Here is a 14,885-nt window from a genome sequence, read left to right as displayed (position 1 = left end):
TCAATTCAAAAAACTGGCTTTCCATGTAAAAGGACAACTATTCAAAATGATGATCCACCTAACAGAAGTTTTGGTATGGTGGGTATAATATGTAATATACAGATGAATAGCTAGAATAAATGCACTTTCGTTTTCATGTCACTATAAGCAGAAACAAATTTTTACCTTCTTAGGTTTTGGTAAATCAGGCAAATTACATTAATTTGTGTCTCAAGAGCTACATAATAAAGGCACTAATTGAAAATTTTCCACACTTTACCAGACTGTACACAGTACTACTGTGTTCCTTTTTCTAAGCAATACCGTTTTGTTTTGTTGGTATCAATGAGGGGAATTATTCCAGCATGAAACTACATGCTCTTATATTCTTTTTGTTCCTGTTCCTTCATCGCTAATGGGCAATTACTTCTGACCCAATGCTGAGGCTGTGTTATTGCACCAACCCCCCAATTGATTGGCTGCCCATAGAACTGAGCTTCCACAAGCACTTTAAGGTTAGATTTCCCTGTTTAAATAATGGATTGCTAGTCCATGAAAAGAAACTGCACAAAAAATAAAAAGGTTGGGATTGGAGGGGACTCTCAGTGGAGATGAGAGGGGAACTGACTCCAGAGAGAGAGCTAGTTATTTGAGCTAGAAAGGGTTAGATCATCTATTTCTACTCTGGCCTTTTTTTTTGTCAAGTCAGTGTTTGTGCTGACGACTATGGTCAACCAACACAACATTTTAGGCCACAGTCTCACAGTCCTAGAGATCGATTGGCAATCATCTGGTAACCACTAGTTCAGACGGAAAAATGTATATTCCACAAAGATTTCTGAGTAGTTTGCTTCACCTAAAACCTCTTTACTAGCAGATTACTGCATGCGCCTGTATTTTGTGTGGAATATGCTGATATATCTGCAAACACTCGCCACACAGTAATGAAACGGTAATGAAACCTCCTCCCACAGAGAAATTGTATCTTCCACACAAAATACGGGCAAAAACAGCAAACCTACGAGTGTCCAAAAAATGGCAAAAAGGTTTTCTTTGTAGGGGTTACCTACTGGTCTGGAGACCTGTGGGATCGAGGCCTTACAGGTTCATACTACTGTCAACTCTTGTTAAGCTACAGACCCCAGAAATTTCCTCTTAGTATAGGCTGATTTCATTAGCTTCCATAACAATACTAGGCATACATTTAGACATTGAGTTTAGGCAGTGCAATATGAACCAAAGCGGGAAAACAAAAACAACACAAATAGAACAAAAACAGGCTTCAACACTGGATGAAATTTCAAACATCAGTATTGACCAGAATTTCGAAGTCCCTGCACTGCTAAGTAGTGCATTTCCATCAGAGAGAGATGAGATGATTATCTTAGCTGGAAATGTACTAGAGAAGGAAGTCTGGAGGATTGTAGGAATTAGTGGTCTTTGTAGAGCAATTTCTACAGTGAGACCATTGTCTGTACATGAACATGCGTGTTTGTGGTAACTTCCACTAACACAAGCCACAATAACCCTCTTACTAACATTCCAGTTATTCTGCAGTAAGTGTGTAGAAGCCTGAGGTAAATAATGGGGAAAGAGGCAAAGTTACGCTACACGGAGAAAAGACTGACAAGGATCAGTGTAAGTTTACATCCATTAAAGACTATGAGACTGTCAGCGCTAGAGGACAGGCAAGGTTATTTGGTTCATTTGAATTAAAATTCCTACACTTCATAGGAACACAAGTGCATGGCATGCTCATGCACATGCCACACATGCCAACAGCATGATTAGTGAGTCAGAATTTAACACGAATAAACAAATAATCAATGTAAACATGAAGCAAAACTAGCATCAAGATGAAGTCTGTTAACAGGCTTGAAATGATCCAATCTTCATGTCAAGAATGATCACAGTGACGAGAGCTACTCGCCTATCGATAAGACCCTGAGACCAAGACGTTCAGGAGCCTGCAGTCCAGTAACAAAGAAGGGTTGTTAGGTCAATATACAACCAGGAGCATGTTCAGTGGACTTCTGAATATTCAGCACAAATGGCTCGGTCTGACTGTAGTATTGTAAGCGAGTACTCTATCGAGGCCACGTGGCTTCAAGGTGCTGACAATGTGTAGTTTGTTTTTATTTTGCTTATTATAATTATTTTGTTGTGTTTTTGTTTTTATATTGCAGACCAATACATCACAAACACATACGTTTAAGAAAAGAAAAAGAAAGACAAAAAAACATACTTAGGACATTTTTTTCAGTGAAATAATTTAACATTAAATATATTGCGTGTACCAATCTCAATGGGCAGTCTTAGCATTTGATTTAAGTGATTTTGTCCAGTACATGCAAGTACATGATGGACATCAGAGGAATCAGCTTTTAATGCAACATTAGACTGTTGACCATGTTTTTTGGCCTAACTGGATTTTATTCTAAATTTGCATGATCTGTTAGCAAACTGAGCCCCTGATTATTGATAATTGCACTTACTTAAGAGAAGTGAATATTGGATAAATCAAAGTCGCTGATCAGCCGATCACTTTAATTATTTACAAGATAAACAAGAGTCTATCTTATGCATTTAAAGCATTGAATACACAGATTACAATTTATTTGTAAAGAGAATTATAATATTGACAAATGGTGTAAAAATTTGAAACTAAATTAAGACTTTACATCAACCTAAGCACAGCCTTTTAACTTCTGCCCTGTTTTTTTCATTCGAAAGTCATCCAATCTTTGGCAAGGACTTTGTGTGTTTGTTATGATGTGCGTTAGTGTGTAGGTGGGTTTTGCGCAGGACATGGTGCAATGTGAGAAGGATACAGTAGACACAGTCACACACAGTGTGCTTTGTAGATATGTGGCACTTATATCTGTTTATTGATCAGACCAGATGTGGGTAAATCAATCTTATCTAAGCTCCACACACTTTCCAACTAACCCCGAGAGGCAGGCCAACCAATACTTTGCCACACCAAGAGCCTCAAGCCACTCGCATTATCGTCAGACACCTTGAGCAAATTTTCTGTTTGTATATGTGCCTGTCAGAAAAACAAGGTGCATTAGAGGGCACGCAAAAACAGAAAGTGACAGCTTGAACTAAAAGCCCATTCAACCTTCCTTTTAGATATGAGCTATTATCTATTCCTCAGAATGTATTCATCAGCACATCACACTGAGGCAGAATCAAACCTTTTGTCATCTGAAAGGTAGGATGGACAAAAGGCTGACATTCACAGCAGATTACAACTCAATGCTAATGTATCTTTTTAGTTCCCTGGAGTTAGATGTGATTAAAGAAAAAGTATGGTGTATCATAAGCTGCAAAACATGAAACACAATCAATTCAGCCATTACACTAGAGTGGAAGACCTGTGACCAAAGGTAACACGATGCCCTGTTGTATGTGACACCAAAACAGAATAAATTAATGCCAACAGACTAAGGTGAATTGATCTGTTCTATTCTGAGGAGTCCATCTCTTTAAAAGATTGAATAATGAAAAAGAAAGAAAATGTACATAGGGCCCAGTAAGTACTGCAACCATGGTGTTTTTTTACAGAAAAAAATCAATCCACTTACCTCGGCAGACATTGCCATTGTCAGGTTCAAACCCAGCTTTGCAAGTGCAGCTACCGATAGGAACCATCCACTCTCCATCTCCGTTACAGTAGAGCTTTATAGGGACATCTACTTCCTCTGAGTTTGCGATGCAGGTCCCTCTAGCAATGACCAGGGAAGTGCTTTCAGCCCCTGTCATGGTCTCTGGAAAGACTGCAAAGTTCTGGACCACACTTGGACACTTCTTATAAAATACCCTGACTGACAGAAGAGACATACAGGCCCCATAGTCCTGAAAGGCCAGGTAGAAGCCATTTTTAGACAGCGGACCAAAGCTTCGCACCTCTGTGTTAACTTTCATCAGGCGTCCGCCAAAGTCCACCTGTGAGAAGCTTTCATCAGCAGCAATGGTGTCCACTTTGAGGTAGGGGGCCTCCATCCAGAAGACTGTGCCTTTAGTGGCAATGACAGCATCGTTTTCATAATAGTAGAGATTAAACGTCTCCTTGCAGGAACCGGGGACATTTGGGATGGAGCTGCAGTCGCGCACGGTGAATCGTATCTCCACATAGATGCGCTGTGCTCCGCGGCGATCAATGAAGGTTGTGAGGAGCCAGTTGTTTTGACTTGGTTCGAAGACATTGCACACCTGGTACGTCCTGATGGTGTTGAGGTTTTCGTCATAGCCACTCACCTCCTCCCACTACAGAAAGACAGAGAAGAGAGAAAGAAGTCCACATGGCTGATAAGTAATCATCTGCTATAAGGCTGCAGTGCTCACTCTTTTTTGATAGAGAATGCTAATATTGGCAGAGCCACAGAGAATTCATACACATATCAGTAATTTCCCTAAGGCACTAACTTGAGTCCTCTTCCTGGACTGAGAAAAATGCATCAGCTTATTGGGGCTTGTTCATCCACTGATGACACACAAATGTATTACTTTAAAAAAAAAACAACTAATTCCTCAAGTGCAAAGCAACAATTTATTGTCTTGTTTATTAAGTAGGCTCACAGCTGTAGGATGTGCTCTCCCACTGCATAAGCGCAAACCAAGGCATGATTTTGGATGCAATATCGTTTTCTGTCGATGCCAAGTTTCGCTGGGCATTGAGACGATACATTACAAAATATAGTGTGTAACAAATTCAAGATTAAGCACTGCTGAATTACAATTAGACAGGCAGGGACTTCACGAGAGCCAAGGATGGATGGAAAGCCATTTGAGTGCATACTGAACTGAATTTCACTGCAGGCCATTTTTTGCAGGTGTGACCCAGAAAGGGTCTTGGATGAGCATCAGAAGCCCCTTGGGGAATTAACTCAGTGCACCAAATCATGCTAAAAACGTGCCATTAACATTTGGCTGGATTCACTGAGAATCAGGCAGAGAAATCACAGAAAAAAAAAATAGAAGAAGCTTGCTTTGAAATCATCTGAGTAACCGTCCAGCTGTGCAAAAGCTGGCCTTGCAAAAACTGTTAGTGGCAATCCACTGATATTCAGTGTGCAATATTTTAATTAGTTACAGTATTTTTAAGAGGCATACAGCAGCAGAGCCCACAGACCCAAAAAAAAGAGTTACATAAAAGCACCAGTGAATTCAAATAAATATTTTGTGGAATATTTTGAGAAAATGATCTGAAACACTTTTTCATTTTTTTATTTTCCTTAGATCAATTTCAATCTTTATAATAATACACTATTTTTTGCTTCCATTTGAAGCAACTGCTTGGCACAAAGATTTATTTCTTCAAAGTTCCCAACACCAATGATCCAAACAGCTGAAGGCGAGAAGTTAATGAGGTCTATAGTGGACTGAGTGGGCCTCAAGTCAGTTCATGTTTCTTATGTGCATATATCTCCCCGTGCTTCCTCCTTCTTATGACCTTTAAAACTCCAGCTGCTCAATCAAGCTTAATAGAGAGGAGAAGATATTGGCTCTTCACACACAGCCGCAACATCCAGTCAAATGATGGAAAAAAGTCCATAAAATGATGTAAGGCGAGATAGAGCTGATAAATGTGAGCCGTCGAATGTTGCTGTTTGAAAACCAGCGCAGGTAATAAAACCATTTGGCACAAAGAATATGTGGAAACATCTGGCAACAAACAAAAAATGGTTGGGTCTAGTAAGGGCATGTAGAGGATGGAGTGGGAAGGCACGTGAGGAACAGTGGCACTGCTGACATGATAAACGAGTTTACAGAAATCTGAGGTGCAAATTAAAGCCTTTTTTCACTGCTGCTCCCTGTGTGCCCACTTCACTCTACTCTTCTCCCCTCTCCTCTCTTCCCCTTGTGCTCTCTTCTCCCGTCTCTGCTCTGTAATGACCATTCATCAGCATTACAGAAACCTGTCCCTTTCAGCGCTGCCTGTTCATTAATACAGCCAGCCCCAGGCTCCTCTGCACCCGTCTGCTCCAGTCTAGGAGGGGGTCCTCACCGCCTCTTGTCTAGCCAAATGACCACCATCTTTCACGCCAGAGAGGAGCCTGAGGCGTCTCCGATAATGCCCATCTAGAGTCTGTCCAGAAATTCATTGGCTCATATAATAATGAACTATATCTTTCTCCTCCTCAGTAGATATGTGCTGTCACGGCTGTCTAAAGACAACCAAAACTAATAATAGGTGCATTAGTTAGTCGAAATCAAACTTTGTGACCCAGTTCCCTCTTTGCTCTTTTCAGTGCTTTGTTATACCTGTGTGTTTATGTGTGCTTGGAAAAGGTGCTGCTGATAATTTGATGGTTTAGCAACCACATATTGATTTGCTAGCTGTTGTTTTGCTGCACAAAGCTTGAGGCACTCTTCTACTTCTATAGTCCAAAACATTTGATTATTTTGAGCATTAAGACAGGTATATAACTAATATTTGGCATGTCTTTAACCTCCTAGGACCTGGCGTCCACATGTGTGGACATCACATTTTGGGTTATTTAGACTAAAATACTCAATTTTGCTCTACATGGGCCTGATATCCACTTAGGAAAACATTATACTGCTACTGTTCTATCAAAATTTTAAACGAATATCCTCATATGTGGCTCTCATTTTTCTTATAAACAAAAATAAGGTAAAAAAAAAAACAACAACTGGTAATTCTTTGTTTTTACATTAATCGGGCCCCAATATGCCCAAATATCAAAAAGAAATTAAAAATGCATGTCATGTCAGAGTTCGGATCTTAGGAGGATAATTTTCCCACTATTTTCAGAGATGTGACGCATGCACTCAGGAACAAAGTCATGTTAATATGGTGTCTCGGCCCCCACTGTTACAGTATTTCTATGCTTTCTGTGCTTTTTAAATCATTTAAGCCAAATGTATCTGCCTCGTAGCATCTGTGTATTCTTGCCAGAGGCTCTTTCTCAGACCACCAATAAATACAGATTTGACTTTTTCAAATAGAAACAACCCATACATCTAAACACCTGTTCTAATCACAGAAATGCATATCAGAATTAAGCGTGCACATAAAAATAAATAAATAAAATGAACATCTACAGCAGAAGAAGACCACACTAGGTGCCACTCCTTACACCTAAGAACAGAAGTTACCTTTGTCCAGTTCACACTGGTCAGTGGAAAACTGTTGCCTGGCCTGATGAGTCTTGATTTGTGCTGCAACATTGCGTCGGTAGGTTGAGAATTTGGTGTAAACAACATAAAAGCATTGATTCATTTTGCCTTGTATCAATAGTTCATGCTGGTGTTGGTGTTGGCAGCTAAAGTGAGTTCACTTGCTCGCCCTGCCCATGCCTTTATGACCACAGTGTACCCATGTTGGTGCCTGCTTCTGGGGAGAAAAGGCATCACGTTGCAAAAAATCATCAAATCATCTCTGTCTGCTTTTTTTTCAACATGATGAGTTCGCTGTACTCAAATGGCCTTTGAATCACCAGATCTCAATCCAATAGAACAACTTTGTGATGTAGTGCAACAGGAAAGTGGCATCATGGATGTCCAGCTGACAAATCTGCAGCAACTGTGTGATGCTACAAAGTCAATATGGACCAAAAGCTCTGAGGAATGTTTTCAGCACCTTCTTGAATCTATGCCATGAAGAGTCTGTGAAGACTGGGGACCAACCCAGCAGTAGCCACTAATGAATGGCTAAGTGTACATCTATGTATACAATGTAAAAAGAAAATTATATTGCCTGTATCTTTATTTATTATTACGGGGAGCAAAAAAGTAATACCACCTGCATCCCAAAATCCACAGGAAGCATCCAATGTATACCAGACACCCCAAGATACCCCCCACCCCTGGTGTCACAAAGGGAGCCTGCACAGTAATAAGGAGGAATGTATGAAGTTGTGACTGCATGCGATGGCTGAATAGCCATCGCATGCTTTATGGAGTTTAATTCTGTTAATGTCCACTGATGTTTTTATATCCTGAGTATTTGCATGCACATGCCAATTTTCACTTACTAGCGTGTTTATGTGCCTCTATAAAATGAGCTCACTCTCAGTTAGTTTTATTTTACACAGTTTTGCATCACCTAATTCATATTTTGTCATTACCAAACTAACTGAACTTAAACTTTTTTTGCTGATGAAAAACTGTCAAATACCGAGAACCTTTTAACTCAACACTTATTTGTAAGCCAATTAAAGTAACCACCGGCACCCCTCTAATAGCTTTGCTTTTACCATTAATATAGGAGACACTTGTCCCCTGCCCCTGATTGTCAAGTGTGGCTATTGTGTGTGTCATTATTGCTGCTCTGTTTTATGGGCAGTAGCAAGGAGATGGAGGAGCTATGGATTCATAGAGCTCTTAATGTTTGTGTTAATGACCAGTTACAGCTTGCTGAGCTGGAGAAGAGAGGGTTGAGAAAAGGGGGAAAAAATACAGAGTGATAAATAAAAGAAAAAACAGGAATGGGGAGGAATCAGGAAAAAGGGGGAGGGTTGAGAGGGTGGGGGTAATGTATTCAGACTGATGTTCCCCTTCCCACAGCCTCAGCTCACTGCCATCAAGCCATCAATACTCTGCCCTCATAAAAGCCATCCATCACATTGATCTCTTGCCATTATCCTCAAAGACTAAAATAACACAGAGCAGCTCAGATGGCCACAGTCTTGCTCTGGAGGACTACAGCATCCAATATTGGGCTGGGGACAAGCAGAGATGGGAGGAATAACCAATCAGAACAAGGATGTAACATCTGTGGAAAATAATGGGCCAAATGGGCTGGAGTAATGAGTCATTTGGAGGAGGCATGGTTGGGGCAGTATAAGAAGCTACCTTAAGGAAATGAGAAACTTATTTTTTTATAGAATGGAAACTAAATCTTAATGTAGTTCCTAGACCACCGGTCATGACAGGAATTTTGTAATGTTGAATAGAGTCTCAGAAGTCTCAGAACTTTATTTCCGCACAATTCAGCATTTGTGATGCTGCCAATATTGAAAAATAATTAGCAGTTATTGAAATGCAATTTTTATGTGACAGACAGTGAGCAAATTGTGATTGGGTGACGCATTAAAACAGGTGTAAACTTCATTTTGTAATCATTCCAATGTTGCAAATATCGGAGAAAACACGTTGACCAGCTAGATTAGAATATCTGATCTCTAATTGAGAGCCATGTGTTTAGCCCCTCTGCAGTGTTCACCTTCTCCCTCACTCTCTGCAAGTCTATGTAAAGTTGTTTCCAGACACACAATGCAACCCTGACCTTTACATAAACCAACAGAGGTGGTTGTAAGAACACAGACAGGGGGATCGTCAGGTTTGTAATAGAAATTCTGTGTACGATGTCCAATTGCACCCATTCGTAATGACTGGCCATCCTGTGTTATGCCTCCAGCACTCTTGCCTTAAACAAAAAAAGGGACATTTCCAGTTGTGTTCTACAAGTGATAAAGCCCAACTTTTCAGTACCCCACCTTATTTTTCCCGACACTGTCTATAATTCATGTGTGGATTTAGGATTTACTGAGCATTCATTCCCCTATTTGCTTCAGGAGCTTTGCTGCACATAAAAAATATGTACAACCCACAGAGGTTTTATCATGACTCCACCGTACCTCTACCTTCAGTTTTAAAATTGGACATTTGGTACGAGTAGGTCGGGTTGCAACTCTGACACACACGCACAAAGGGAGAACTTGACTACTTTTAGATCATCATTCAGCATCAGTCAATTCACACAAGCAGAAGATGTGAGCAGAGAAGCCAATATTCAGCTGATCTTTAACCTCCAGCCTGCTGTCTGATTCTCAGTGGAGTCACACTCACAAACTGCTTTTCAAATCTATCAGCACGAGTTAATACAGCTCCATGCTCAAACATACTGCACACAGATGGGTGATGAGCAGCTCAGAGCATTTCCACATTTATATCTCCACAGCCTTGAAAGGTCTACAAAATGCCACTGCAAATAGTAGATGAGTGTCTGGCAACTATTTCTTGAATGTCCATCAAAACAGCCATTACACAGTCTGCCGATGGGCTTTTACAGCAGGACCCAAGGCAAGAGATGTAGAAAGCTACAATCAAATGGAGCCACTTCAACACCACTGTGTTCCCCTAAACTTTTAACCCGACTCCACTTTGTTGATGCAGTTTACAACAGTTTTTTTTTGTTTGGTTTTTTTTTTAGCCCTTTTCAGTTAATGCCTTTGGTGTTGAATTTAGCATTTGAAGTAATTTAGTTGATGAGGTTCTTTTTTTTTAAGTGTTACCCAAATAATCGTAGGGCTAAATTATGCTTGGATAGGATGCTTTGTTGAAGTCTACACCCTCAAGCGCCTATAGGCTGAAATGTTTTTGAGCACTTTCTAACAACGAGTTGTCCGTTCATCTATCATTGCAGGGCTGAAACGTGTGGGCGGAGGCAAGCATGAGGCTGATTTTATTACTACAAGCTCGGGATGGGCATTTCAGTAATGAGCCTATTTGTTATTCATGACAACACAACATTGAACTAAAGGAGGGAAAGTGTACCTATAAAGATTTTTCTTTAATAATTACCCCTGAATACATCCTGGCTTTTGATAAAAAAGAGAGAGAAAGGAAAAAGAAATGGTACGCGTGCGGGTGAAATTCACATTGACAGGTTTGTAAAGGCCAAGGTCTCAGAAGGACAGTGGATTATAGGTGGACATGAGAAGCTGAGATAGGGATTGAACTCTTTATGCCCCTTCTGAAAGACACTCTTCTCATTTTGCAAAGCTCACTGCCGACAGTAATCACAATCCAGATAGTATTTTTTTCTTCCCAAAGGCGGTTTCAAATCCCTCTGCGTTAATGAGGATATTTGCATTTCAACCTTTGGGTCTTTTCCTTGAAGTCAATAGAATGGACATTTCATGTAAACTAACAGTGGTCTGTCTTGGCACCTTTATTCACTCCTTCCTACACAAACTTTGAGACACATGCTCATAATCTCCTGTAAAATCACTTATTTCGAACGCTTTACCTCATCCGCCACCTCACACACACACGGCCAGGCTGCAGCCTCTAAAATATGCAGTGGCATGATTGCTATTATCATTTCTGATCAGCTGTGTTATTGAATGGATGCTGCTGTCAGGGCAGTTGCATAGGAATGATTATTTTGCGGGGCATCTGAGGCCTAGTTCCGCTTGGCTGAATGTGATGGATGGGGAGGAAATGGTGATGTCTGAAACACTCCCAGTCCTGCCAGATCTCAGCCACTCTATAATTACAGTCACACAGTTTGACTGAGCCCAAGCAGAACTTGGTCTGTCTGGCTGGCTGAAGCAAAATGAGTCTCGTTGAAAATCTGCTCCCTTGCCACGCCCATACCCTGATCAATACATTTACTGGACTTGAGGTTTTAAGCAAGTAAGTTCATGTTGCAGTTGCTGAGTGTAAACCAAAACAATTCAACGACTGGAGATAGTGAGACCGCAACCCAAACACTCCTTTTCAGTCGTAAGTCTGTAAATTCCTCTTTGACCCACCATTCATTCCCCTGTTTTATTAGCTTCCTCCAAAGGTATCAATGGGATCTGTCATGACGACGAACCACCGCCAGACCTCAACGAGGTCTCTTGCTACATTATCAACAAATACTTTTTATTCATATTTGGAGGTTGGGTCCGCGCTAGTGAATTGGACTGTGTGATATTTATGCTCTGTTGACATATTAGTTACCATTCGGTTTCATTCTCCGCTCCAAATGCTTTTAGTATGTCTTTTGTCTCATTTCCTTATAGAGAGGCACAGAACGTGACTGCACTCTGGACCATTCAGTGAACAATTCACACAGACTGTTCGCTCTCATATTTCTCCATCCAACTTTTAAAATGGAATTATTAACGCTTGCATTTTCAATTACAAGCCAGTTGCTTTAAGCAGTCTGTCTGCTTAGATACAGATGTTTTTAGCTATAACAGTAAACTGAACTCTCCCAGACAGGGTTGCATTGTTTTCAGGGATGCAAATTGGGGTTCAAGTGTCTTTCTCAAGGGCACTTTGGTCCTTAAAATGGTCTGGGATCCAATGGCCAAGCCTGAAATTAACTGACTTTCTGCATTTACTTGGCAACAACCACCCTTCATATAGAAGGCTCTTTTTTGTTTTTAAATATTTAATCAGGCAGCACGGTGGCACGGTGGTTAGCACTGTTGCCGCACAGCAAGAAGGTCCTGAGTTCAATTCCATCATCAGGTCTTTCTGTGTGGAGTTTGCATGTTCTCCCCGTGTTTGCGTGGGTTCCCTCCGGGTACTCCGGCTTCCTCCCACCGTCCAAAGACATGCAGCTTGTGGGGATAGGTTAATTGGATAATCCAAATTGTCACTAGGTGTGAATGTGCGAATGAATGTGAGTGCGAATGGTTGTCTGTCCCTGTGTGTTGGCCCTGCGACAGACTGGCGACCTGTCCAGGGTGTACCCTGGACAGGTCTATGACAGCTGGGATAGGCCCTATGACAGCTGGGATAGGCTCCAGCACCCCCCGCGACCCTGAAAAGGATAAGCGGAAGCGAATGGATGGATGGATGGAATATTTAATCATTAAAATAAGTATAATTCCTAAAGACTGGTAGGCAGAGCAAGCTGCTTGATGTGGAAAAACAGACATCAATTAAATGTTTTAGATAAATAAATAAATAAATTAGGATGTGTTTTTATTTGTCCCATTAAAAAAAGTTAATTATTTTTACTCTGTTGTCCTTATGCTTTTAATAATATGTATTGCACTGGAAATTTTTATATTTTGGAATCAACATCAACATTTTTTTTATATATTTTTAATTTTAAATGCTCCAACTTTGACTGATGGATAAAAACAACAAAACCCCCAAAACAGTAATTAGTGCAGCTTTGTGTGTAGTAAATATTAAATTGCTTAATCTCAAAACATTTGTTTGATTAAGATATTCACGCAATTATTCACATAGGAAAGATTTAATAAGCCCAGAGATAAATCAGCAAGTGGTCCGGAAACCTTCATTAATTCAACTAGACGTGTAAAAGCACAAAAAGAAGGTTAGGGTTATTGTGCTGAAGCATAAAACTGTTTTTTGAATACTTTTCTAGCACAATGCACCTGGTAACACCCACTCAGGTGCCTTGAGACAAACCATGAAGCTGACACTGCCTCAGCACGACTTTAGGTTACCAGTAGCAACATTACCTTGAGTCACCCTGTGTAAAAGGTTCAAGCAGTGTTTAGCTGAAATCTGACAACCTCTGCAATCTTATGAATTTATTCTAGAGAATCATAAGAAAAACCACTAAATAAGGAATTATTACTATGTATATTTGCATGCATAGGGAAAGAAACGAAAAGTCGAAAAGTAATGGAACTGGGGTGACAGAAAAATACATTTGCAACAGAATGTGAAGAGCAAAAATATGACAGGAAAAGAAGGACAAAAACATCCTTTTTGTGGCCTAAATCACTGCTTTCAGTATGTCTCACGATCGTAACTCATGGAAGCCTCAAAGCCCCTCCTTTACAGCACACAGGACAAAGTCTGAACATCGGGCTTTTTCAACATTTCAGCAGCGGCACTGCTCCATAAATATCACAGCAAGTGCAAAACATACATTTGCATTCCTTTACTCGCCTGAGGAGCACGCCGTCCTCTCCAAAAATCACCAAGCGCCTTTCATGTATGTTAAGTTTTCACTTTGATCTGCAATTTTACAGCTATTAAAGAATAAAGTGTTCATAAATGTGTTATTCTGAGTTTTTCTCCTGAATTTTATCGCACACCTGCAGCATCACACAGCACCATGAGCTTTTTGCAAAGTGAGGCAATTTCATGTCATAAAAAATTAGCAAATATAGCACGTATGTGTGTTACTTACTTATAAAAAAATTATCATCTATAGACAGGATCAACCACGATTTAACAGAACATGTATTTCACTTCTGGCAGGTGAGCTGTCCTTTTTAAATTTTCTTTTGTTCACTGAAGTATGTATGGATGCCTTTCCATAGGATGTGACATTTCTACCTATCATAGCAAATATCAAAATGTTCAGGTTAAGAAAAAATTATATTTTACTTGAAGGCCGCCAAATCTCTCACATAACATAATATTCCTTGAATGAAATGAGAGAATATTGTCTCTTAAACAGACTTAAAACAACAGAATTAAAGGCTGCTAATGATTTGAGATGTACATTGTGCATGTGTGTTTGTGTGTATATAAATCCTACATAGCACGACACCTACCAGCCTTATCATCCATACAGAAAGATACAAAAAGATAGGGAGGGGGTGGGGCCGGGTAGGGTGGGGTAGTTGCGTTGTGCGGTTCGTGGTTAGATGCAGATCGTGGAAAGACGGAATCGGCGCTTTGAGACAGACAAGCTGGAGTGAAGAAAGGCAGCGGGGGAAAAAAGTCAGAAGCAGTCAGGGTGAGAAGATGGAATAGAAGAATGGAAGGGTTTACTGCTATTTCTGCCAACTGTAGGACGGCTGAAATAGCAGGTGCTGCAGGTACTGGAGCAAACACATAATCACTCCCACACATACAAGCCAAACTCAAGGCGCTCCTGCATACTCCTCCAAATTCATACCAAATTTAAGATTTAAGAGTCATTTCTCCTTTCTTTTCTGTCCCACTTCTATTCCTTTGTTCTTTTATACAAAAGAAAAAATGTCCTTGGTTTCCAAAAAACATCCAAGTCAATTCCTACATTTATGCAGAGGGAATCCAAAGGATGGAAATCAATAATTGAGGCAGCCACGTGTTATTTCATTCCAAAAGGGAATATTTAAAAATAATGGTGGAAAGGTGAAAAAATAATAATGGGAGGAAGAAATATTATGGAACTGTGGCATACAGTTCCCAAACAGTGTATCGTTTTTCTCTTTCTGTGACCAAACGTAGACGCT

The 14,885-nt window shown here is 40.3% G+C and overlaps 1 protein-coding gene across 2 annotated transcripts in view; it reads right to left on the bottom strand.

Moving 5' to 3' along the window:
* ephb1 (EPH receptor B1) overlaps positions 1–14,885 on the bottom strand; it is a 166,624-nt gene that overhangs the window by 93,160 nt on the left and 58,579 nt on the right. For both annotated transcript variants that reach the window (XM_006786547.3, XM_006786548.3), the window contains exon 3: positions 3,570–4,251. In XM_006786547.3, the coding sequence (XP_006786610.1) occupies positions 3,570–4,251 (682 nt within the window). The remainder of the gene's footprint in view (positions 1–3,569; positions 4,252–14,885) is intronic.

The sequence above is a fragment of the Neolamprologus brichardi genome, chromosome 18 (genome assembly GCF_056152115.1).
Source record: "Neolamprologus brichardi isolate AB-2024 chromosome 18, ASM5615211v1, whole genome shotgun sequence".
Taxonomy (NCBI): domain Eukaryota; kingdom Metazoa; phylum Chordata; class Actinopteri; order Cichliformes; family Cichlidae; genus Neolamprologus; species Neolamprologus brichardi.
This window is presented reverse-complemented; position numbering and strand designations above follow the sequence as displayed.